Raw genomic sequence first — 24050 nt, 5'->3', positions numbered from 1 at the left:
GTGTCTCACCTATTGTTCGCAGATGATACCTTGGTTTTTTGTGATGCAGTTGAGACCCAGTTGGACTATTTAGGCCAAGTTCACATCTGGTTTCAGGCGGTATCAGGACTTAAAATTAATTTGAGGAATTATGAGATTATCCCTGTTGGAGAGGTGAATAACATTGGGTTGCTTGCTCGTGTCTTGAATTGCAGGGTTAGAGCTCTGCCGACTACATACCTCGGAGTACCGCTAGGTGCCTCGAACAAGGATCTTACGGTGTGGAATCCGGTTGTTCAGAGGGTCAAGAAGAGACTAGCTGGGTGGCAGAAAAGATATTTGTCCAAGGGTGGGAAGGAAGTGCTCATTAAAAGCACATTATCGAGTATTCCCACTTATTAGTTGTCTTTATTTCTTGCTCCAACTTCGGTCATTAATAAGTTGGAAAAGAGTCAGAGAGATTTCCTTTGGGATGCGGCGGATGGGGCAAGGAAGTTTCACTCGGTGGGGTGGGACATTGTCACGTCTCCTAAAAAATGGGGAGGCCTTAGAGTTAAGGATTTAAAGTCTTTAATAAAGCTTTATTGGGCAAATGGATGTGGAGGTTCGGGGTGGAGGTACAAGCTTTGTGGAGGGTGATAGTTGACAAATATGGGATTATGGAAGGGGCTAGAAAACTAGAATCTTGTTTTGCCTTTTGGTTGTGCTTTATAGAGAAATATCATGAAGGGATGGGATAATTTTGTGAAAAATATCTCATTCAAGGTCAGAGATGGGAAGAGGGTATATTTTGGGGGACACAACTGGTGTGGGGACATATTATTGAAAGATAATTTCCAGACTTTGTACAGAATATCTTGCCAAAGAGATTTGACAATTCAACAGATTAGGGGAACTCAAGGTGGAGAGACTTTTTGGGATTTGAGATTTAGAAGGGATTTTCAAGATTAGGAAGGGGATGAGTTTCAAAGATTGATAGAATTGCTTCACAGACAAGTCAACCGGGTGGATAATCCCGATGTGTGGTGTTGGGCCCAAGGAAATAATGGAGTGTTCTCGGTGAAGCCTTTTTATGAGAAACTTTTGGTTAGGGAGGGAGTTGATTTCCCATGTAATGCAATATGGGTTCCAAGTGTGCCGAGGAAGGTGTATTTCTTCACTTGGCTGTACTTAGAGGAGTGATTTTGACGGCGGAAAATCTTAGAAAGAGAAAGGCCGTTTGCGTCGAGTTGGTGCTACGTACGTGCAGACGAGGGGGAGGACGTGAACCATTTTCTTCTACATTGTAGGTTTACCGGACCGTGGTGGAACATGTTTGGGTGGTTCAACACTTCGGGCAATGCCAAGCCGTGAAAAAGTTGATGGTCAGTTGGAAGAGCAAGAGAAGGAGGAGAAGACAAAGGGCTTGGAACATGGTTCCTCTTGCATTGATGTGGGTAGTTTGGAATGAGAGAAACAAGAGAGCTTTTAAGGAATAGAGTCAAGCTTTTCTCAATTGAGAAGTAATCTTCGCTCCCTTATTTTCTTTTGGTGCAATCACGAAGTTCCTAGTTGTATAGAGGATTGGGCGGAGTTTGTAGAGTATCATATTTTGTAGATTCTTTATCTTTTGGTATATCCCTTGTATATGGTCGTTCTTTGGCCATGTTTATGAATGAAAATACTTTTACTTGATCCAAAAAAAAAATTGGTTGAGAATTATTCATTTCATGTGGAAATGTTAATATTTTTATTATGGAAACTTCATTATTTCCCTGATAAACTGAATACTAAAGTAAGAAAAAATGACACTCACACCTAATGAATAGATCACTTCAGTTCATGAAATGAAAATGAGTTTGCAATTCACTATCTTACCTATAATACAACTGACAAGTGTTGGCTTCTTAAGATCACATATCACTTTACTCCTTTTCTTAAAAAAATTGATAAGAAAATGGGTCTTGGGCCTAATTAACCACAAAAGCTAACTCACGAGGTGAAAATTGTCCAAGACCGTATAAGGAAAAAATTACAACATTCCACACCAATGTGGGACTCTAACAAGTATCATATATCACTACTCTAAAGGAACTTTCAAAAATAATAACAGTTCCATAAATTAGGGAGGATTTCAAAAGCTTCAATAGAAAAGCTATCAAGTAAAGATTTAAAGGTTAGATTTGCAACTAAATAGGAAAATAAAAGGACAACGATTCAGATTATTAAATGTCTACAATAACACTTCCAGCAGGGCGAGATGAATTTGGAATTCAAAATGGGTTGCTAATTCTCCATATTTACAGGAAAGCACCAAATATAAGAAATTGAAAACGAGAAAAGATGAGAAAGAGAGCCAATACTGCAATAGTACCTTCAACTTTTGGAAGTAGCAATCCGTTTCACTACCTATTCCATCCTTTACCATATTTTCTGAGGAAAAAAGTTGCTCTTCAGCAGATCCTTCACCAACCAAAGCTTGCTGTAGTCACAAAACAAGGCAAGGACTATACTTACAAATAATCAATCAAGTTGTTAAGCAATACATTCTTTACCACAAAGTGCATGTCATATCGAACGGAAACAAAAAAGGATGAACTAGCTAAAGAAGGCACATACAAAATGTAGCCACTGGCGTACTGCTAAGCAATAAGTTAGGTCAGCTTTTTGATTTTTGAATAACCAAGAACTCTCCAAGTGCCCAGCAGCACACAATTCGAAACTCAGTAGATAATGGAATACCGGCCCTTCTCCACTTAAGTAAACCCCCCCCCCCCCCCTTCCCTGCGGCAGGGTTCAAAGCCATGTCATGCGCCTAATCCACACATCACACATTGCACTCTTAGCACTAGACCAAAGCCCTGGAGGCTTATTGGTTCTATCTCCTCAAACTGGATTTTAGATAAATATGAGGAAGAGATTTCAGGAATGCTAAATTGAAAGATCTCATCCTGGTCACTGCCATCAAGAGAACTGCCAGTGGAAGCATCTTTACAACACAAATGCTCAATAGTCTCAGCTAGAACATTGTACAGACCCTATTTTCTAGTTGATGTTATTATTTTTTGCATAAATCAGTGTTGAATGTCTACCTCCCACAACATACATAGATAGCTAATCATAAAATTTGGTTCCAGAGCAAGAGGTGATAGAAGCTAAGTCTCTACTTTCTTTTTTTTTGCAAAGTTAAGCTACAAATTTAATCGAGTGAATCAGTTAAAGAAACCCTTAACTATTATCGTTTTGCGAGTTTCATACGTAAATTATTGGGTGTTCACATAACCTCCCTGGACGACCATGAACTCATACTAAAATACTCCCCGAAGGAATATGACATTCAACGTTCAAAGAGTTCCAAGTGGCAATACACATGGAAAAAAGAAAAAGAGTGAATAGGTTTAAGAAAAATCTAAACTATCACCATTTTGCGTATTTACAAAACCCCTCTGAACTCATCGTGCCAGGTGAATTCATTTTTAAGACTTTTTTCATCTATCACGTGCCTCTCAGCAAGTTATCCCTAATGTTTTATCACATATTCAATTGGGGGATTCTTGATAAGGGAGTTATAGTTCGGGGGTAACAACAACATACCTAGTGTATTCCCACAGGTGGGAATAGTTTAGGTATGAAACTCGCAAAATAATGATAGTTTAGGTGGGTTTTAACATATTCACTCAATTTTTTTATTTTTATTTTTTGTGTGAGAATGGTAATGTTGTATTCCTCAGCATTAAGGACATGCTGGAGACCTCCAAAAATATCAGCCCAAAACGACAAGAGAAAACTAAAATAACTATAGAGAACCTAAAAAATCTACTGACTGTTCAGCTTCTTCTAAACCTTTCACTTTACACCAAAAGTAAAAAATATTGATACAATTTTCTTTGATTTTCTGGATTGAACTAGAAGTATCCTCAAAACATTTGTTTCTTCTTTCTCTCCAAATTGACCACTTAGTTTGAGACAAGCGGAGGAATAGTGACCATAGCTGTGCTATAACTTTGCAAGGGAGAAACAAGTGACTGTTGGTTTCCTCAGTCTCCTTGCAAAGGAAACATCTAGAAGCAATATGGAATCCTCTTCTTTTTAATTTTTCATGAGTGAGACATGCTCTTCTAGCCACCAACCAAGCGAAACACTTTACTTTAGTTGGGACTTATACTTCCAAATCTGTTTCCATGGATCTGATTTACCCCCGGGTTGTTCCACCACTTCCTTTTTATATAGCCTGCCCACAGAGAACTTTCCATCGCTATCAATGGACCTGATATACCCCCGGGTTGTTCCACCACTTCCTTTTTATATAGCCTGCCCACAGAGAACTTTCCATCGCTATCATACTTCCATCTTATTGTGTCTAGTTCTGTAGAAATGCCTTTAAATCCACTCAGCCCTTGTAGTAACTCAGCAACTCTACCCACTTCCCAGTCATTCAAGTTTCTTCTGAATGTAAGATTCCAACCTTGAGGGGACCAAGTGTCAGTCAGCTACTGATGCCTGCTGCAAAAAGAGAGCAAATCTGGAAATGAGTTCATCAGAGGCTCATGTCCAATCCAGTTCTCCTTCCAAAAAAGGATCTTGGTACCATTGCCCACCCTGGAGAGAACACTTCCAGCCAGCTTAGTCCGGAGATATCTCATTGTCCTCCATACTGAGACACCATCGGTGCTAGACACTGTTAGAACACCAATGAACACTCTGCCCATATTCGTTGATAATTACTTCCTTCCAAAGTGCATGATCCTCATAAACAAACCTCCACAGCCACTTTGTCAACAAGCATTCATCCTGTAACCCCAAATTTCTAATGCCAAATCCACCAGAATGTCTACTTAGCTTAGCAGGGCAGTTTCCCATTTCATCAAATGCATACCTTTGATCTCTTTGTTGCCCCACCATAGAAAATCTCTCCTCAAGTTATGAAGTCTTTCTTCCACCTTAGAAGGAATGGAGAATAAAGATATGACATAATCCAAAACTGAATTAATTAGAGTGACCCTTCCTCCAAGAGATAGATACTGAGCTTTCCAGTTAGCAAGTTTTTTCTTTAATCCCATCCCAAATTTCCAGCTCCTTATGTTTGTTGCCAAAAGGCATGCCCAGATAAGTTGTTGGAAAATTCTCAATTTTACATCCCAGAATGTTGGCCAGACTTTGTATTTGTGGGACTTCTTTAACGGGGAAAATGCTGCTCTTCCTCAAGTTAACAGCTAAACCAGAAATAGCCTCAAAGATCACCAAAACCAGCTTCACAGAAAATAACAGTGTCATCTGCATAAAGCAAGTGACAAATCTGCATCTCCTCACCTGCTTGATTGCCTATCCTGAAACCTTTTAACCAAAAATTCTGAATAGCCACCCTCATCATACTGTTGAAGCCTTCCGTAGCTAATATGAAGAGAGAAGAAGAAAGAGGATCTCCCTGTCTGAGTCGTCCTTCTTTCTGAGGGAAAAAAACCAGCAGGTTCTCCATTAACCAGAATTGAGAACTTGACAGTTTTAATGCAAAAACTAATCCACTTCAACGACCTCACCAAAACCCATTTGTTTGAGAATATTGAGAAGGAAATCCTAATTGACATGGTCATAAACTCTCTCTATATCTAGCTTGCACATGATCCCTGGATGTTCACCTCTGAGTCTGGAGTCCACACATTCACTAGCTATGAGTGTTGCATCCATAATTTGTCTTCCTTTTATGAATGACATTTGATGCCTATTGACTGGCTTGCTTACCACCCTCTTCAACCTCTCTGCTAGAAGTTTAGCAATAACTTTATAGACTCCACCTATGAGACTTATAGGTCTAAAGCCTCTTAGTTCAGTAGCCCTTGTTTTCTTTGGAATAAGTGCCACATAAGTAGAATTGAGGCTTTTTTCAAAGACCTGATGAGCATGAAAGTGTCTGATAGCATTCATAATATCATCTTTTAGCAGATCCCAAAAATTTTGATAAAATCTCATTGGGAACCCATCTGGGCCTGAAGCCTTATCACTAGCACAAAGTTTGATGCAATCCAACACTTCAGTTTCATCAAATTGCCTTTGTAACCATTCCTTTTCCTCCATATTAATGCCTTCAACCCCTTGGAGTGTAAGCTCAAGCCTCCAATGTACAGTGTCTTTGTATAAATTCTGGTAGAAACTGATGATTGCCCTTTTTATGTCTTCTGGTTCTGATACAGAAGTCCCATCCACTACTAGAGTATCAATAGAATTGAACATTTTATGTGTTGTGGCAATTCTATGGAAGCATTTGGTGTTCTTGTCCCCCTGCTTGAGCATTACACTTTGGATCTCTGTCTCCAAGCTATTTCCTCATTTCTGGATATTTCCTCAAATTCCATGGATAAGTGGATTTTTTGGAGAAGTTCATCCTCAGATAGGATTCTCTGCTCCTGGACCTCTTCTAGGCTAGATAACTGGTGCAAGACATCCACCTTTTTTGGTTTCCAATTTTTCCTATCCTCCAAACCCCATACCTTCAGTTTATCTTTCAACATCTTCAACTCTGTGGCCAGAATGAATGAACCTGTTCCGGTTACACTAAAAGAAATCCACTATTCCTTGACCTTGTATCTGAATCCTTCCACTCCCATCCACCATTTTTCAAATTTGAAGTAAGATTTCTTCAGACTTAAATCTTCACAAGATAGCACTATAGGATTATGATCTGAGTATAGCCTTGGCAGAAGATCTTGCTTGATCTGTGTAAAGAGTTCCTCCCACTGATGAGAATATATGAATCTATCTATCCTGGAAGCTGTCCTATGATTCTCACCGCTTCTCCAAGTGAAGGATCCTCCAAATAAAGGAGGATCCAAGAGCTCCATCTCATTTATCAAGTCAATGAATTAGGTCATGGCCCCTGTAATTCTTTACATTCTAAGCTCTCATTTGGCTATCTTGTGACATTAAGCCACCACAAACCACCCATGGTCCATCACATAAACTCCTTATAGAAGCCAACTCCAACCAAAGCTCTCTTCTGATAATTATATCACAAGATGCATAGACTGCACTAAAAAACCAGGTAAGATCCTTGTTAAGACCCTTAAATTTACATGTAATCACTTGATTATCAGCCTCCACCAGCTCCCCTTTCCATAACCGTGTCCCACATCACCACTATCCCACCACTTCTTCCGATAGCATCTAAATGTATCTCCCCCAGCCATCTATTATGCCATAGTTGCTTGATCACTTGTGCCTCTGCCCCCATCAGTTTAGTCTCTACTAAAACATAAACATCAGCCCCCTGCCGCTTAATTAAACTCCTAATTAGACTCCTTTTGCTCTCCCTATTCACCCCCCTCACATTCAAGAGAGAATTATAACCTTCATTGCGCAATGCCAGGTGTTATCCTCCCCTGTTTCTTGGTTCCCCATTTTTGAACTTCACATGAAACTCCAGGTTTCTAAGCTCCTTTGGAATTGTGTTTTTATTATTGTTATAGTCTTCTTTGATCTCTTCTGTCTTCTGTCTCAGCAATCCCCTTTTCTGGTCAATTTTTAGGAAAAACTCAAAAGCCACTTTGTCACACCCCCCAAACACCGCGTCAAACAATTGACTGAGACTAAATACATTACATTACACCCATAGTGAGGCTCTATCTTCAATTGCTTGCTCCGTTAAGGAACCATTAATTTGGAGAGGAAGAGGATTGTCATCAAATGCCATCTGCCCATTAGAGTTCTCACCATGGTGAACTCCTCCCCATATACTGCCTTTATAATTGTCACCAGATATTGTATCCGCTAGACAGGCCACTTGCAAACCAGAATCATTAGTATCAAAACCCTCGCTCCCCCCAATATGTATTTGTTCCACTACTTGAAGAGACTTTGTCGCCCTCATAAGTGTTTCCAGCTCCTCCCAAGCGAGAGACGGGCATGTTCAAAAATTTGATCAACAAAAGGTTCAGCAGTGGGATCCCTTTCTTTTGGCTTGGTTGGAATATGGGCTGCACCAGGCCCATTGCATATCTTGCAGTTAGAAAGGCCCTACCCCTTTTCAATCAAATCTAGGACCAAATTTCAAATAAGAGTGACCACGTGACTCTCATTAATGAGCACGTGATCACCTTTGTCCTTTGGGTCTGTATCACCAAAAGAAACAATATTCAGAGGGATTGACTCTTTGCTTCTTTGCCCAGAACTCTCAGCAGTCTCTATCACCAGCTCCATGTCTCAAGGAACAGCCTGTTCCTTTTCTATCATCGTACTAACACCTCGATTTAGGTGCTCACCTTCCTTTTACTTTTTGAATCTGGCCGGAGCTTCACACCAGACCCGCAATGAGAAAACAAAGTCGCCATCATTGACTTCAACATGCGATGGTATTTTTCCCATCTGCCCCTTTACCCGCAAACGAGCCCACCTCAGGTGGTTTTTCAGTTGAGTTTCCTCCTCTGTCTCGATGCACCCGCCACATTACTCACCTATTTCTTTCATCACCTTGTCGGACCAAAACTGTAGTGGGAGCCCAAGAATGCGAGAACCCAGAACCAATCAAATTGCACATGCTCTGGAATAGCTCTAGTCGTTGGTGACCACCAGTCCAGCTGCAAGTGATGATTCTTCCTCTTCCAATCACCCATTAATGTGTTCTGCATCCCTTCTTGACTGGAACTCAAACAAAAATTGGATCCCGTTCATATCAAAGATCTGAAGATTATAAATCCTTCCCCATGTTTGTTGGGCCCAACGTCTGACGTCATTGCGGGTGGGTATTGCGTCACAGTATGGGAATCTACCAACCAGACTTCTGCTCAGAGGATCTTTGACTTCAAGAACTTTGTTCACCACTGGATTCTGGGCTGCCAATGTGTGGTGTTCAGTTGGAGGTCACCTATTCTTCTGTTTGCATCCTTATGTCCTCTCCTTTTAGTCCAAAGTAATAGCTTCCCCTTTACTTGTGTTCAGATCCTGTACCTCGGAATTTTTATTAATGAAGATGTCGGTTTTGAAGTGAGTTCCCCCCACCCTTCATTAAAAGCATTTTCCGGAAGGATGATCACAGATCCCGGATCACCATTAACTATAATAACCGACACATATTTACCATATTTATTGAACTTTAAGGAGCAATAAATATAGGTAGACAAGTCTCTGCAATTCCAGGATTTAAAGGTTTTGCCTTTAATATCAGATGCTTCTTTAAGCCTTCTGCACAGCCACACAAGCACCCCTCTACTCAGTTCATCCTTCTCATGTAGAGTCTAGCACCCTCCACCCATTCATACCAAATTTCAGAAGAAGATTTGGTCTCAGTAAGGTCATATGACTTCCCCCCTAGTCTGAAATAAATTCTATTCTCCATGAAAATCAGAGAAGAAGAAGAAGAAGAAGAAGAAGAAAGGAAGAAAAAAGAAAGGAAAGGGACTGTTCAGGTGAAAGAAGTTCACCAGAAAAGGAGATCCCAAAGGCCAGTAGGCCCTTAGGAGGATGTTGCCGGAGACTCTGGAAAACAGGGTCGCCGGAGAAGACAGAAGGTGGTCAGAATGTTCTGGGTTGTGGTCGGAAATTTCTGGGTTGTTTCGGAGTGTAGGTGAGGAGATTTGAGGAGAGAAAATGGTTGGGTCATGTCGGACGAGGGGTTGGGTCGATCGGAGCAAGGGATCAAGGAGAGAGAAAGATGGAGAGAGTTGATTTACGGCTTACCTTGATCTGCGTGCCTGAGAGAATTGTCTCATTTCTACAAGATAGATAGATACTTGATGATACTTCCCGTTTGGACAATATATGGTTAAAGTTGAAACAAGAGTATTTGATGTAGAATTTGAAAATTAATACTCCCCTTTGTTTCAATTTATGTGTCTTAGTTACTATTTGGAGAGTCAAAAAATATTTTCTTTGACCATGATTTTTTCAAATATTTAAAAAATATTTTGAATTGTTAATTATTGGTACTTTTTTTTTTATGACAACGGAACCTGCAGCCGCTATCCTGCAATATCCCGCAAACCACACAGGATAGACAACCCGCACGAGGCAAGCCCCCGTGTGATGAGCTCAACCCAGAAGGCAAATCCCCTGTTGTCGTACGCAGGGAGTTTCGAACCTAAGACCTCCATTATGGAAGCCCCATGCTCAACCAACTAGGCCGCCCTTACGGGTTGTTAATGATTGTTTCTTATAGCACTTTTTACGTAGTTTCTAAAATAAATAGATTTTATTTCAAATAAATTGAAGATTCTATGTCCGAATTTACACAGAAGAATAGTTAGTTTAACCCTAGTACTCCAAATCAAGCCACATGAATTGAAATGGAGGGAGTACTTGGAACTCAGTGTTTGGACATAACTTTCACTTGGAGAAAACGTCAAAGTTTTGTCTGCGAAAATCATTATTTCACTTGAAATACATCTCAAACAAGTTTTCCAACTTCAAATTCACAATTTCCAATTGAAATAATGGACAAAATGGTAAAATTAACATTGATTTGCAAATACTATTTCATTACTTGCAAATAGTATTTGGTTTGAAGTTACGTCCTAACACCTTAATAAAACAGTTAGAAGAATGATAAAAGGCAAGATTCTGCACCATCTAAAAAGTATTCCTGAAACATTGAAGAGTTCAGAAAGCTGAATTTGTTGTTTTTCTTGAAAGCTGAAATAGAAAAAGCACCTGATCGGTAAAAGATATTCTAACCCAAATCCAGTAACTATGCAAAAAGGGTGTACATGTATGTTCACAGAAATTCTAATTCTTTAATATTGGATCATCAAGATGACTGGAGGGAGACTGATCAGGGCCAAATGACTAATGGAAAATCAGTGGGACTAAAGCTCCCTTCTCTCGCCATTTTTCCTCAAAATTTTAGGATGCTGAAAGTTATGAATTTATAAACTATAAGAGTTTATCGAGGATTATCCCGAAAATATGCTTTAAGCATGTAACTACACTCCAATCAATAGGTCTTAACCTGCTGAGTAGATCTCCAGAAACTTAGTTGAGGATAAGAAAGTTTCTTGTTGAATAAAATTTATCAATGCTGAAGAATACAAATTACCATTTTCCTAAAAAAAAAAAATTAAAAAAAAATAGTTATCAATGTTTAAGATGCATACGCGGTAAACTTTGAAAGTAACAATGGCAATTAATTGGTACCATTACCAAGGATAGTAAAGTGAAAAAACTAGTGGCACCAAAAATTTATCCTCTATTACAGGAAACAAGATATAATAGGACAAACAGGACACGCAAAATATTTTATTAATAAAATATAGTATAGTGGGTACCTCCAAGACACCAAAGTTGTGGTGTAAGATTCACGATAACTGAGTTCGAACTTCACGGATTCTAATACTCTCTGTTCTTAAAACGTGGGGACAGGTTTTCCTCAAGGGAAAAAAAAAAACACATTCCATAAAGCTCATCAAAGATCAGGAATTGAGAAGGTTCAGGGTAGATTCATGTCAATGCATATTTAGTTGAACTTTTATCTTAATCAATGTAGCACAACCCAATCTCCAGTTAAACAATCGTAACTAGATTCAAGGATCGATTTTTATTTATTTATTTATTTATTTATTTATTTATTTTTGACAATGGTAACAAAATTCACGGATCGATCTTAACAATTTTGAAATGTTAGTTTCACATGTAGTTACAACTCTGCCCAAGTGAGCTTCCTCACATTGCCAGTCCGAAACCCGGATAAAGGACGAGTGTTGTAGTAGGCTGGTAACTAGCATAAAATTAGAACTCTCACAATACAAATATTGTTGGGCATGCACACCTACGCACGCGTTACACTAAAAAATGTGATGGAAATAGGCAAGGGGTTCCATCACCACGCTACCTGGGTGTGAGGGACTATGAGAAGGCTTCCCATACCATGGATGGGTATGGGTAAAGAAGTTAGTTATGTCACATCAACGCCTGGATGCGGTGCAAAACCGGAAATTGTTCCCACAATATGGACGGGTATGAGTAAAGAAGCGGGTAAAGATAGTGACGGTTTTGACCAAGTACACGAGGGATATGGGTATGACACAAGAAATGATTTGAGTACTATCCTAAAGTTCACTTTAGCTTATGATTTGGTGGTAGCTAACCCATTTAAAAAAAACAAAAAACGAATTCTCAGCCATTAACATTGAAGAATGGGCATAGCCTTAGTCAAATAGTTTTTATCCAAACTACAAGACGGATAGCATCTCTCAAGTAGGATTGTATGGTTATACAAGGAGAAGCTCTAACCACCCATCATAGGTTGTTGGTATTGCATGCATAGGGTAAGGGAATAGTGAGAAAGGAGAAAACTTGCAAGCAATCGAGAATTTGGTAGCGTGCATTAAAGGGTGCTAACTAGTTGGCGTTTCAAGAAAAAACTATGGGAGGAGTGAGTATGGGACTTAGAGGGGGACACAGACATCCTGTGGAAGAAAATGTCAGGTTGCATTGAAAGAGTAACACACGAAGTGCTAGGTGTGTGTAAAGATGTAGGACCTCAACCCCAAGAATCGTCGTGGTGAAATGAGGAGGGGCAAAGAGTTATTAGAGCTAAAGAGTGCTATAAAATGTAACCAAAAGCAGAAGATGGAAAAGCCTTCGAAGAGTATAAGAGAGTTAAGGATGAAGCTAAGGCTATTAGTAAAGCTTGAGGGGAAGCCCTAGATGTCTTGAACCAAAAATTATGGACAAGAGAAGGGGAGAAATAAAGTCATAAAATAGCACGACCAAGAGAAAGAGAAGTAAGGACTTAAATCACCTAAAGTGCATTAGACGATTCCCAACAACGGTTAATAGAAGATAATGAGATAAAGGAGAAATGGAAAAGCTATTTTCATCAATTATCCAACTCGAACCACGATACTGACTTTCTGGATCTCTAAACATTTGTGCGCAGTAGGAACTTTTGCTACACTCATAGAATTAGACTGGCAAAGGAAAAGGATGACAAGAAAAATATTAGGAGCATAAAAGCTTGCTCCCCAAATAGTATCTTCTTAGAGGTTTGGAAGTGTCTTAGAAAGGTTAGAGCAGGATAGCTTACCAAGCTATATAGATACTAAGATGTGATAGGATGCCCATCGAGTGGAGGAAGAGCACCCTGGATCAAATTTATAAAAAGAAATGAGACATCCAAAGCTGTGCGAAATATCGTGGCATTGAACTTATGAGTCATACAATGAAACACGAAAAAAAGTGATAGAACGTAGACAGAGAGACATTACAAGAGTCACAATGATCCAGCTCGGATTTATGCCTGGTAGCTCCAGTGTTCAGGAAAGCGGGCGCTTCACCGCTACGCTTCGCTTAAAGCGGTGAAGCGAAGCTTTGTCGCTTCAGGTAAGTGGAGCGGAGGCTACCCAATTAAGCGGACGCTTCTGAGAATGAAGCGGTGAAGCGGCTGAAGCGGTGAAGCAGATGAAGCGTACGCTTTATGTTGTGGGCTGTTTTTTGAAAGGTCAACTTTAATAAAATAATAAGTCCAGGTCAAATTTTAATAAAATAATACGTCTAGGTCAAAATCTTAATAAAATAATAAGTCTGGGTCAATTTTAATAAAATAATTAGTCCAGTTATTTGAAATCCTCAGCGCGACTTTGAGAAATTTTATTTCGCACAATCAGCTAGGGTTTTGCAGCAGCTCTTCTTCTCCACTTTCAGGTAATTTCTTTCTTTCTTCTTCTTTCTTCTTCTTCTTCTTCTTCTTCTTCTTCTTTCAAGCTCTCTTCTTTGCTCTGTTTTTTTCTCCACATTTGCTCTGTTTTTTTCTCGAATTCTAGGGTTCTGCTCTGCTTTTCTTCTTTCTTTCTTTCTTCTTCTGTTTCTTCTTCTTCTTTCAAGCTCTCTTTTTTGCTCTGTTTTTTTCTTCACATTTGTTCTGTTTTTTCTTTCTCGAATTCTAGGGTTCTGCTCTGCTTTTCTTCTTCTTTGTTATTCTGCTCTGTTTTGCTGATTTTTTTTGCTCTGGTTTGCTGCTATATATGCTCTGTTTTCAGTTCTGCCTTTTTCTTTTTTTTCCAGTTCTACTTTTTTCTTTCTTTTCCAGTACTTTTTCTGCTTTGTTTTGCTGTGTTCTCTGCTGATTTTGTATCAAAAAAATATTTGCTCCTGATTATTTTTCTTAAATCTTAACAGCAATTAAAAAATGTCCTAAGACCCGGCTTGGAAGTATGGGAAAAAACTTAGTGAGACCAATCGGACTGCAGTTATGTGTTTGTTTTGTGATAAGATAACTAAAGGAGGAATCTTTCGCCACAAACAACATCTTATTGGTACTTATAGCGACGTCGCACGCTGTCTAAGATGTCCGGAGAATGTGAGGGAAGAAATAAAAACATATGTCGAAGGAAAAAAGGAACTAAAACGTCAAATGTTACATCAACCAACTGTAACTAATCTTGACGACAACGATGATGAAACAGAAGAAGGTGAAGCTGTTGATTTGTCCGTTCGTTCAAAATCACAAAAACGGACAACTTATGGACCAACCTCCAGTGTGAAAGGTCCTTTAGATTGCTATTATCAACCAAAGCCAACTGATAATGCAGGGACAAGCGGTAAAAAAAATTTGAAAGACACCGCCTTACGGCTTTTGAGAGAGCGTGCAGTTGCGGCTTTTTCACGATGGATGTATGATGCAGGGCTCCCCTTCAATTGTGTCAACCATATTGACACTTTTGGAGCCTTCCTTGATGCCGTAGGCCATTATGGTGTTGGAATGAAGCCGCCTACGTATCATGAAGTTAGTACCTCATATCTAGCTAAAGAAGTGGAAGCGACACAAAAAATAGTGGAGGATCATCGGGTAGAATGGAAGCATTTCGGATGTTCCATTATGATGGATAAGTGGACGGCAAGAACGGGAAAAATGATCATTAATGTGTTGGTGAATTCTCCAAAAGGAAGCTTATTTCTTGAATCTATTGATGCGAGTGACTCGTCTACTGATTCCATCAAGATGTTCTCCTTGTTTCAGAGCACCATTGAGAAGATTGGACCAGAGAATGTTGTTCAAATTGCTACCGATAATGCAGCTGAAAATGTTAAAGCAGGTGCTATGTTGAAGGGAGTGTTCCCGAACATCTATTGGACTCCATGTGCAGCTCATTGTATAAATTTGATGTTCGGGGATATTTTCAAGGAAAGACCCTTTAGAGGAGTTTTCACTAAGGCTGTTAGAGCGCATTCCTACATTGTTCAAAGGCCTTTGTTGTTGAACATGATGAGGAGATTCACAAAACAAAGAAACTTGGTGAAACCTGGCAAAACTCGATTTGCTACTGCTTTCTTGACCTTACACCGTATGCATACACAAAAGGCCAATTTGAGAAGCTTGTTCATTTCGGATGAATGGAACAATAGTAAATTTGCAAAAGAAGTCATGGGGAAAGAAGTTGCACGCATAATGATGTCTTATACTTTTTGGAATAATGTTGTTCATGCTCTTAAAATTGGTGGGCCGTTGATTAAAGTACTTCGTTTGGTGGATGGAGAACAAAAACCACCCATGGGCTACCTTTTTGAAGCTATGGATAGGGTTAAGGAGTCTATACGAAAATCATTTAGTGACCTACATAAGTATGCAAAGGTCTTTGACATCATTGATAAAAGGTGGGCGGATCAACTTCATCAACCTTTGCATGCCGCTGGGAATTTGTTGAACCCATCAAGCTTTTATGATAATAATGAGATGCGATTACTAAATGCAAAAGTGACGAAGGGATTCTATGAGAGTGTTGCTAAGTTGGTTCCCAATATAGATGAGCAAGATCAAATAGGGGACCAACTAAGTGCTTATACTAATTCTGAAGGGACCTTTGGGTTTCCAATGGCTATAAGACAAAGAAAGAAGAAGTCTCCAGGTTAACAGATTAATCAATCGTTCTTTATAGTTTAACAGTTAACTTCTAACTTTAAGTTATTTCTTTATACTTACTAATTCTTGAATATATATTCTACTTTAATAGTTGAATGGTGGAGGCCTTATGGTGGAGACACTCCGGAATTACAAAAGTTTGCCATCAAAGTTCTAGGTCTAACTTGTAGCTCTTCCGGATGTGAGAGAAACTGGAGCGTGTTTGAACATGTAAGAACTAAGAAGAAAGATTTAGTATATTGAGATAACTAATTATATCTCAACTCCTATTAATTACTTGCCACAACTTATTTGCAGATTCATAGCAAGAAGAGGAATAGACTAACCCTAAAGCGCCTCAATGACCTAGTGTTCATAAAATATAATAGAACATTGAGGCGTCGTTACAATGCTCGCAATGTAATTGATCCAATTGGTTTGGACAATATTGATGATGCCAATGAATGGCTCACCGGGGTTGAGAATGCTGAAGATGAAGCAATTTTTGAGGGAGATTCTGATTTCACTTTCGGTGTTGTTGCCGAGGCAATGGGGGTAGAGGAGAACCAGTATGGTTTAAGGGAGAATACTTCAAGCCAACATAGGAGGGGAAAAGAAGTAGCTACAAGTCATTCCCTAGTTGATGAAGTTGAAGAAGATGATAATGAAATTGAAGAAGATGATGAACAATATGATGATGATGTGGGAGTACAAGATTTTGACAATCTTGTAGAAGAATAAGAACTAGATGTCGAACTATTAGTAGCTTTGATTTTGTTTGTCCTATGGTCTGGAGGATTTTGTGATATCCACACTAGTTTTTTATTTGAACTTTTAGTCTATGGATATCTACTTTAGTTTTGAATTTGAACTTTTGCTTATATACATATTCTCTATTTATTTTGCTCTTTTTAAAAAAAATTGCGCTTCACCTCAATGAAGCGGGCGCTTCGCTTCACGCTTCGCTTAAAGCGTGAAGCGGGACCTTGTCGCTTTTTTCCGCTTCACGCTTTCCTGAACACTGGGTAGCTCTGTAACAGAAGCTATGTTTTTGCAAAGGAGATTGATGCAAGTTTATTGCAAGAGGAAGAAAGATTTGCACATGGTGTCTTGATATAATGAAAGCATATGATAGAGTATCTAAAAAGATTCTTTGGTGGGTATTGAAGAACAAAGGAATTCACATTTTAAATATATAAATGCCATTAAGGACAAGGATGAAAGAGACGTCACTAGCGTGAGAACAGTAGTGGGAGATACAAAGGAATTTCTAATAATCGTGGGTTTGCACCTAGGATCAGTATTAAGCCTTTACTTGTTTGCCCTTGTGAAGGATAAGCTAACTAACACAATACACGATGAAATTCCATGGTGCATGCTATTTGTCAACGATATTGTGCTAATTGATGAAACCAACAAGGGTGATAAAATGAGAGAAGGTCATTGAGATCATATGGTCATGTCTTGCGCCGACCCCTGAATGTACCAGTCCATAAATTTGAAGCCATGGTGAGTGAAGATATTGAAAAGGGACAAAGTAGACCAAAATCACTTGGAAAGGAAATTATATCGGATCACCTACAATTGTAGGATTTATGCAGGCATGAAAACGATAGGGCACAATGCATCGTTGAGAATTGTTATAGCCAGAGGCGGATTTAGAGCATGCTGAGGGTGTTCACCCAAACACTCTCAGCAAAAAATTACAGTGTATATATAGGGTAGATTTTCTGTGTTTATGTACATATATTAACTTTTGAACACCCTGCAAAAGTTTAGCTCAAGCGGTCCAGGGTGTTCAAAATTGTCATTGCGTCCTAGGTTTGATTCTCATTGACAACATTATTTTTTATATTTAGCTTTTGTTGTTTTTTCGAACCCCCTGAGTGAAAATCCTGGATCCGCCACTGGTTATAACCACATTCGAACTTTTAATTTGTGTCCTATACTTCCCTAGGAGTCGTTTAGTCTTTTGGAGATTTATATGTTAGTCGAAAATTTTAAAGAACTTCTAGTGCTTCTTATGCTATTTTACTTAATATTTTTTAAACTTCATTTTTTTTTTTTTTTTGGAACTTTTATTTTATTAGAATTTTGACCAGAGAAGAGTATGATTGAAGTAACATGGACAATGGGAATACATATAGCCGACCACTACTTGCTTGTAACTGAGATGTTGTTGTTGTAATAGTTTCACATTTAGCTACACTCTATTATTCCCAAAAAAAAAAAAAAAAAAAGGTAAATCGGTTCGATGGATGATTTTGTTAGTCAAGTGATAGTACGTTCATATACGGGCAATAATTATTATCTAACATCATAAGGTACCTAGATCTTAAACTACGCTATTGTTGGATAGGCTTTTCATATTCAGACCTTTCACATTCCAAAAATCGCATGTGACCTACTTTAATAGCAACTAGTGGAAAACAAATCTCCAACTTAATTTCAGAAAGGTCATTTTCGATATAATGATTACTTTACAGCTGTAACATACCAACAAGAGTTTCTTCTGTTGTTTTCTTTGTGGAAGAATTCCAAGAGCGTCAAGCATTGATTCTTCCAGCTCTGCAGGCATAAAGGTTCTTATAAGAGTCGGGCAAAGCATCTGAAGGAAAAGAGCAATAAACCACTTATATAACCTTTAGTCTGCAACAGTGTAGCCAGCACGCTTAAAGAACCCGAAACTTGAACATCGTCACCAGCAGTAATATAAGAAAGTAAGGCCTCCCTACAGAACAGAAAATTAGCAGGAAAAGCAATATGTTTTAAGTGATTTGGCTGCTCGCTCTACTGGTTTACAATGTATTTCTACTTAATGGTGTAAAGACACAACGAAAGAACCAAAGCGTTCAAGAAGTTTTACACACTACTTACTGCTAGACCATCTAAATAAAGAGTAGAAGATAGAAAGAAACAAGAAAGTAAAAGAATGAGAAAAGAAAGACATCTGTTTCAGTCAACTCATGCTGAGCTGGTGCTAGTGAATATCATTCTAAACAATAACATCTACAATCCTATAACTGTTGCATAGAGAAGAGAAACAGAGAAATATCCAGAACACAATGATCAAGAAATCCTACAGACAAAAACATGCTGATAAGAAGTAACGAGATATGACAACGATTAAATTATCAAAAAAAGCTAAATGGTTAACAAAAGTGAAGTGGAAATCTAAGTAGGGGTTCAGCCAGATTCCAAATATTTTTCACTTTATTTGGACTTTATCATTTTATGAGGTTAGAGTTGAAGATGGAGTTGTGTTTGATTATACTTTTTGCAAAGAATATTTGGAATAATGTTCATGTTTGGACGTGCTTTTTCTAAAAAAACATGAAATATGATTTATATCCCATAATTTCTAAAAACTAGCAAAACCACTAGACTAATTTACCTGAAACAAACAACCCAATCTGCTTTAAAAGAGTAATATCACATAATGTCATAGATTGCATTTACAAAATTACACTATTACAGAAGTTAAAACAGCAGCTGCATTAAGCATTTGGATCCCACATAAGGGCTACTACATGCAATTACACTTTGTCAAGTTTCAAATACTATTACAAAGATCCATTAGATGGGGTTGTATTTTAAAAAAAAAAAAAAAAAAAAAGGATGAATTTTCCAACGGTAAAAGGGGAGTTGGAAAACTGAGTTAGAGCAGTTGTTCCAATTTGAAATCCGCTCCGAGTTGAATTTGGAAAAAATGGACAATTTCATAACCAAACACTAATTCCAGAAAAAGTGAAAAATTCTCATGGACAAACAGGTCCTAAGATTCGATGACTGAGTTAAGGTCAACTGTCTCAGAAGTTCATAGAATTTGATAATCAGACAGGTTTCAACTATTTATTAAACAAGACTCGAAGAAGTTATTGGTTTAACCATGAGAATCAGGATAGGAGGTTCCAAAATCTTGCCAAAAGTCGTGACTTTTGATAGAAATTCTTCTTGAAGCCGAGGGCTTAAGTTTGTTCTTCAGTAAACGTTACATCCCTGTAGTTATCGGTTACTGTTCATCCAAGACAACAATATTGGTCACGATATGCTTTAATGATAGTTCCACCTAGTGCAGTGTTAGCAAACTTTGCTTTGCGTCATGCATCTAACAAATGGATAGCTCACCTACTTGACAAAACAACAAAAAATTAAGAATAAGATGTGGAATGTGAATTACCTTAATGCAGAATATGTACTCCCATGATCTGGTTGTGGAACGTCATCTTCTGGGTGACTATTTAAAGAGCTGGATATGTTTGGAACCAAAACCCGTAAACTTTGACCATCAGAATCTGATCTGAAGCCACCATTTTCTGAATCTTGATTTTCATGTGACATACCATTGTTAACCATGAAACCATTCAGTTTAGCTTCAGACCTTGGGACGAATGTTTCTATATCACAAAGAAGAACAGCAGCAACAATATTCGCCAAATCTTTTATCTTAACAATGCGCAAGATGCAACAAAGTAAATACAAAGAAGTTGCGGTTCCAATTCCTGTATCCTGCATTAACAAAACATGAGAGTTAATAATTAGACGTACATAAGCCACAAAAAACTATCAGCAGATAAAGTGCCAGCAACCAGCATAAAATGAGAACAACAAATGCCCAGGGAGGAAAAACAAGAAACCAAATCCCAAGGGGAAAATCATCGAAACCCCATAAAACTACAGCTCCTTTATCTCGTGTCACTAGCCCCTTGAGCTTGCATTGTTGCCTAAGTACAGCCACTTCTATTTACTTCCTTTAAAAGAACTACAGACGCTTTACATTTTAAACCCAATCCCAAACTTGTATTACATCTTAAAGTCACTTTTAACGCTCGGATAACAACTTTGATTACGAAGTGAAGAACTTAACTGCCATCATCAGTTTCAACTTTAGCAATTCAAAGGAGGAACAAGATTAAGGATAAAAGGGAGATAAACCAAAGAAAAAGGAAATAAATTGCTTTGGTGCAATTCTCCCCTCATTTTCTATTTTTCCATTTACCTGAACTATAATAATAAACAGAAATAAGACTTGCTTCTGACCCTTAAGATACTACTTTTTGTTTTAGTTTTAGATAACCGTGGTATCCGGGATAGCTTGTGTGCACCCCGACTGTTCCACCGGGTACTTGCAACCTCCCACCAGAACAGGTACAAGAAATTGTTTGCCAGAAGTGAAAAACGAAAATCTGTTTGATTTGCTCCAAATGTTGGACATGTTTGATCTTAGAAAATATACAACAGAGAGAAAATAGAAACTCTTGAAATTTTTCTAATGGAATTAAAAAAAAAGGCTAAGGCAAAAGTGTTAGTGTTGTGGTGTGACCACCTATCTAAAAACTCACACACTTTAACATGGTATTAGAGCATGCAGAGGTCCTGGGTTCGAGTCTCACATCAAAAAGAATTTCCATGTCCTTGGCCCAAAAGAATCAGGGTCTCATGTGAGGGGGCGTGCTGAAGACATAATTTGATGAGATGGTCGCACACTTCAACATGGTATCATGGCACACTTTTATCTGCTTAATTATATCTCAAACGCCAAGCACGTGGTCCTTACGCTGGTACCCCTTGGCTCTAGTTATTGGTCGGCAGAGGGTGCTTGGGATGACCGGGATTGTGGAAATTCTTTTGATAATGCGTGACGGTAAGACTCAACACCAAGACCTCTACCTGTATTGATACCATGTTGAAATGTGTGACCATCTCATATAAAAAACTTTTTTTAATATGGTAAACCACACCCATCGTTATCGCCCTACTAAGGAGCTCAAAGAGTGGACCTTTACCACTTTGCTCACTTGATGACTTGATCCTTATCTTACGATTGGAGATGAAGTGTCCCACTATGCAAAAATGCTAATTTAGAGGCCTGATCTGTAAAGGCAAGGACCTTATGTAAACTTTCTAAATGTTAGGACTTCTATCTTTTTCACTACACATGTAAAGAAAGAGAGGGGGGTTTAGACCATTACACTATCTTTAACTACTTCCATCCGTAACGAAGGAAGTATTGATGGAAATATCAGCACCTTCAACATGAGGTCTGTTATTAGCCTCCCAATGTCTGGAATCCCTGCCGAAATAACATCACTAAAATAATAGAGGTTATCCTCAATCTCATCAACAGAGGAATGGATAGAACCACTGGTATCAGGACCTAGACACCTGCATCATAAATCACATGAGTCGCACAGCAAATAGGTTATGCATAACCAGTTTCACAGGACAAAATAAAAATAAGAAACTACTTACTTTGAAGCATTAACCAACTTGTCCAAGTTGATGCATTGCTCCCCGAAAAATTTGACTAAATTTGAGAAATAATCAGCATGAGGATCACTGGCAACAAATTTATTAACAGCCTCATCGCCAACTGTGCACACGTTAAAGATTATTGAATATACTACCAAAAACACTGCGAATGAGGGAGAATATAGAGAAATTTAGAAAAAGTATAACAAGGAAGCTCACCATGATAAACATTCAGGGTTAACGCACGTACTGCAGTTCGAATCATGCTTTCTTCATGAAACGCAAAGCGTATTGCCTCAACATAGAGCGGAAATGAGACCACTTCTTCCTATTCAAAGAGGTAGACCAAATGAAATGCAAAAGATGAGAAATACAGAAGATAACAAGAATGGGATGGATGTTATTTTGAAAAAGAAGATAGAAGAAAATGATTGAATTCCAAGTTCAAAACAGATTGGTAGAATATATTGAACTAAGTTAACAATCAGCAAAAACAATGCAAGTCCAAAAATTTGCCCTGAAAAAAGCGGACAGTGCACCTATTCCACGGTTCAAACTACAGTTTCCAAGCAGAGGAAAAATCAAAGATGCAAGAGAGACCTCTCCTCCAATTCCCTCACCTTAGCTCCCCATCTATCATATTTGACTTTCTCCACTCCTAAAGCTCCCAGTTTTTAAGTAAGGACCTCTAGTATGCCCATTTATTCACTTTGTTCTTCTAAGGTCCACAATGAGAAAGCAAACCAGTAAATTGCAGCACAGAGATCTCTTGGGTTAACAAGTAGGGCCTGAACGAGCTGAGTTAAGTCGAAGGATATTATATTGGCATGCCTAGAATTCAAACAAACAGCAGCACAGAATTCTCTTGGGTCAACAAGGAGGGCTGTGAACTAGCTGAGCTAAGTCAACGGATATTATATTGGCATGCCAAGAATTCAAACGAACAGGATAGTAACCTCAAAACTTAGGGAGGCTGTTCTTTACAAATTAAACTTACATTATGAGTCTTCACAAGGAGGGAAATGGTGTTTTTGTTCAACTTTCCACTTATTGCTCTTTGTATATGCATGCATCCAGAAAACCAGCGTCAGGGAGAAGCATTTTGACAAGAAATGTATTTCAAAGTAAGGAAGCACCTCTAAAGTGCCTAAGGTTTAGGAATCACACCTCAGAAAGGATATGTAATAAGACAAAAGCTCTTCATTACGAAAGTCAAAAGAATATGTTATAAGGTGGTTAATGTGCTCATTACTAAACATGTAATCTGCAAAATTTGGGGAAAAAGTGTCAGACTAACAAAATGCGTGAAGGCAAGATTATTGATTCAATACAACACATTTCAACAGTTTACTTACAAATAGAATGCTCATTTTTTAAGTTCTGGATCACAATACTCATCGTCTGCAGCAACTGAAGCGAAACAATAACAGTTCTACTAATTCTTAATATACGTACAAACTCCCCCATCACCTGCTTCTCCATGAAAAACCTGCAGAAATGCCGAACATTACGTCAAAGAAAGCTTGTTAGGTCTACCTCAGGCTAAAATAATTACTATTCACCAAAAGGGGGAATCCTTAGTGGAGACATACTCGAAATAAGCCACATCATGCTGATCACCATATGTTATCAACTCTGAAATTGATCTTAGCGCCTCAATCACAAAATCCTTCATGTCACAAGAAAAGATTTAATTGTATGAAGCATAATCATACCTGATGGCAGCGCAGCATAAAATATATAGTTACAGAAACCAGAGATATGGAGGAGATGAGAAAGGTAAAGTAATTACCTTGTTGACTTCATTAACAACTTGAACTTTCAACAGCTGATCAGTCAAAAATCTGCACAATAAGCAGGAATGCAGCTTAAACCTCAGAATGATCAGAGCTGTTATAGTAAGATGGACAATCATCTGAGCATCATGTACTAAAATTCTAAGGACTACTTTTCCACTGCAACTTAAGCAGCACAGTTTGTCCACACGTATTATCATGTTTACCGAAACTTCATTGATTAG

At 38.4% G+C, this 24050-nt stretch overlaps 2 protein-coding genes across 5 annotated transcripts in view; one reads left to right on the top strand and one right to left on the bottom strand.

Moving 5' to 3' along the window:
• LOC132040695 (protein TRANSPARENT TESTA 9) overlaps window positions 1-24050 on the bottom strand; it is a 46885-nt gene that overhangs the window by 11270 nt on the left and 11565 nt on the right. The window contains exons 2-13 of one of the 3 annotated variants that reach the window (XM_059431348.1): window positions 23823-23874; window positions 23623-23699; window positions 23386-23519; window positions 23198-23294; window positions 23028-23085; window positions 22250-22358; window positions 22031-22151; window positions 21751-21943; window positions 19959-20287; window positions 18421-18509; window positions 18276-18346; window positions 2333-2440 (exon numbers count right to left, since the gene is read on the bottom strand). In XM_059431348.1, the coding sequence (XP_059287331.1) occupies window positions 2333-2440; window positions 18276-18346; window positions 18421-18509; window positions 19959-20287; window positions 21751-21943; window positions 22031-22151; window positions 22250-22358; window positions 23028-23085; window positions 23198-23294; window positions 23386-23519; window positions 23623-23699; window positions 23823-23874 (1438 nt within the window). Of the gene's footprint in view, window positions 1-2332; window positions 2441-18275; window positions 18347-18420; window positions 18510-19958; window positions 20288-21750; window positions 21944-22030; window positions 22152-22249; window positions 22359-23027; window positions 23086-23197; window positions 23295-23385; window positions 23520-23622; window positions 23700-23822; window positions 23875-24050 lie in introns of those variants that run through there. The other 2 variants (XM_059431349.1, XM_059431350.1) reach the window with 2 other exon arrangements.
• On the top strand, window positions 13173-16685 carry LOC132040696 (uncharacterized). 2 transcript variants are annotated; one of them, XM_059431352.1, is made up of 4 exons: window positions 13173-13409; window positions 13585-15785; window positions 15891-16009; window positions 16097-16685. In XM_059431352.1, exons 2-4 carry the CDS (start codon window positions 14132-14134, stop codon window positions 16517-16519), a joined length of 2196 nt encoding a protein of 731 aa, XP_059287335.1. In that variant the 5' UTR covers window positions 13173-13409; window positions 13585-14131; the 3' UTR covers window positions 16520-16685. The 2 variants fall into 2 exon arrangements, with proteins under 2 accessions (XP_059287335.1, XP_059287334.1); XM_059431351.1 differs by having other exon boundaries at window positions 13332-15785.

This window comes from Lycium ferocissimum, chromosome 12 (genome assembly GCF_029784015.1).
Source record: "Lycium ferocissimum isolate CSIRO_LF1 chromosome 12, AGI_CSIRO_Lferr_CH_V1, whole genome shotgun sequence".
Classification (NCBI taxonomy): Eukaryota; Viridiplantae; Streptophyta; class Magnoliopsida; order Solanales; family Solanaceae; genus Lycium; species Lycium ferocissimum.
Note: the sequence above shows the minus strand (reverse complement) of the source record. Positions and strands in the feature narration are given on the sequence as shown.

Excerpts from the sequence above, each read along its gene's own strand:
- LOC132040696 (XM_059431352.1), top strand. The coding sequence starts at position 14,132 with ATGTGTTTGTTTTGTGATAAGATAACTAAAGGAGGAATCTTTCGCCAC. Across the intron at positions 15,786-15,890 it reads AAGAAAGAAGAAGTCTCCAG|TTGAATGGTGGAGGCCTTAT; the intron begins GTTAACAGATTA and ends CTACTTTAATAG. Across the intron at positions 16,010-16,096 it reads ACTGGAGCGTGTTTGAACAT|ATTCATAGCAAGAAGAGGAA; the intron begins GTAAGAACTAAG and ends ACTTATTTGCAG.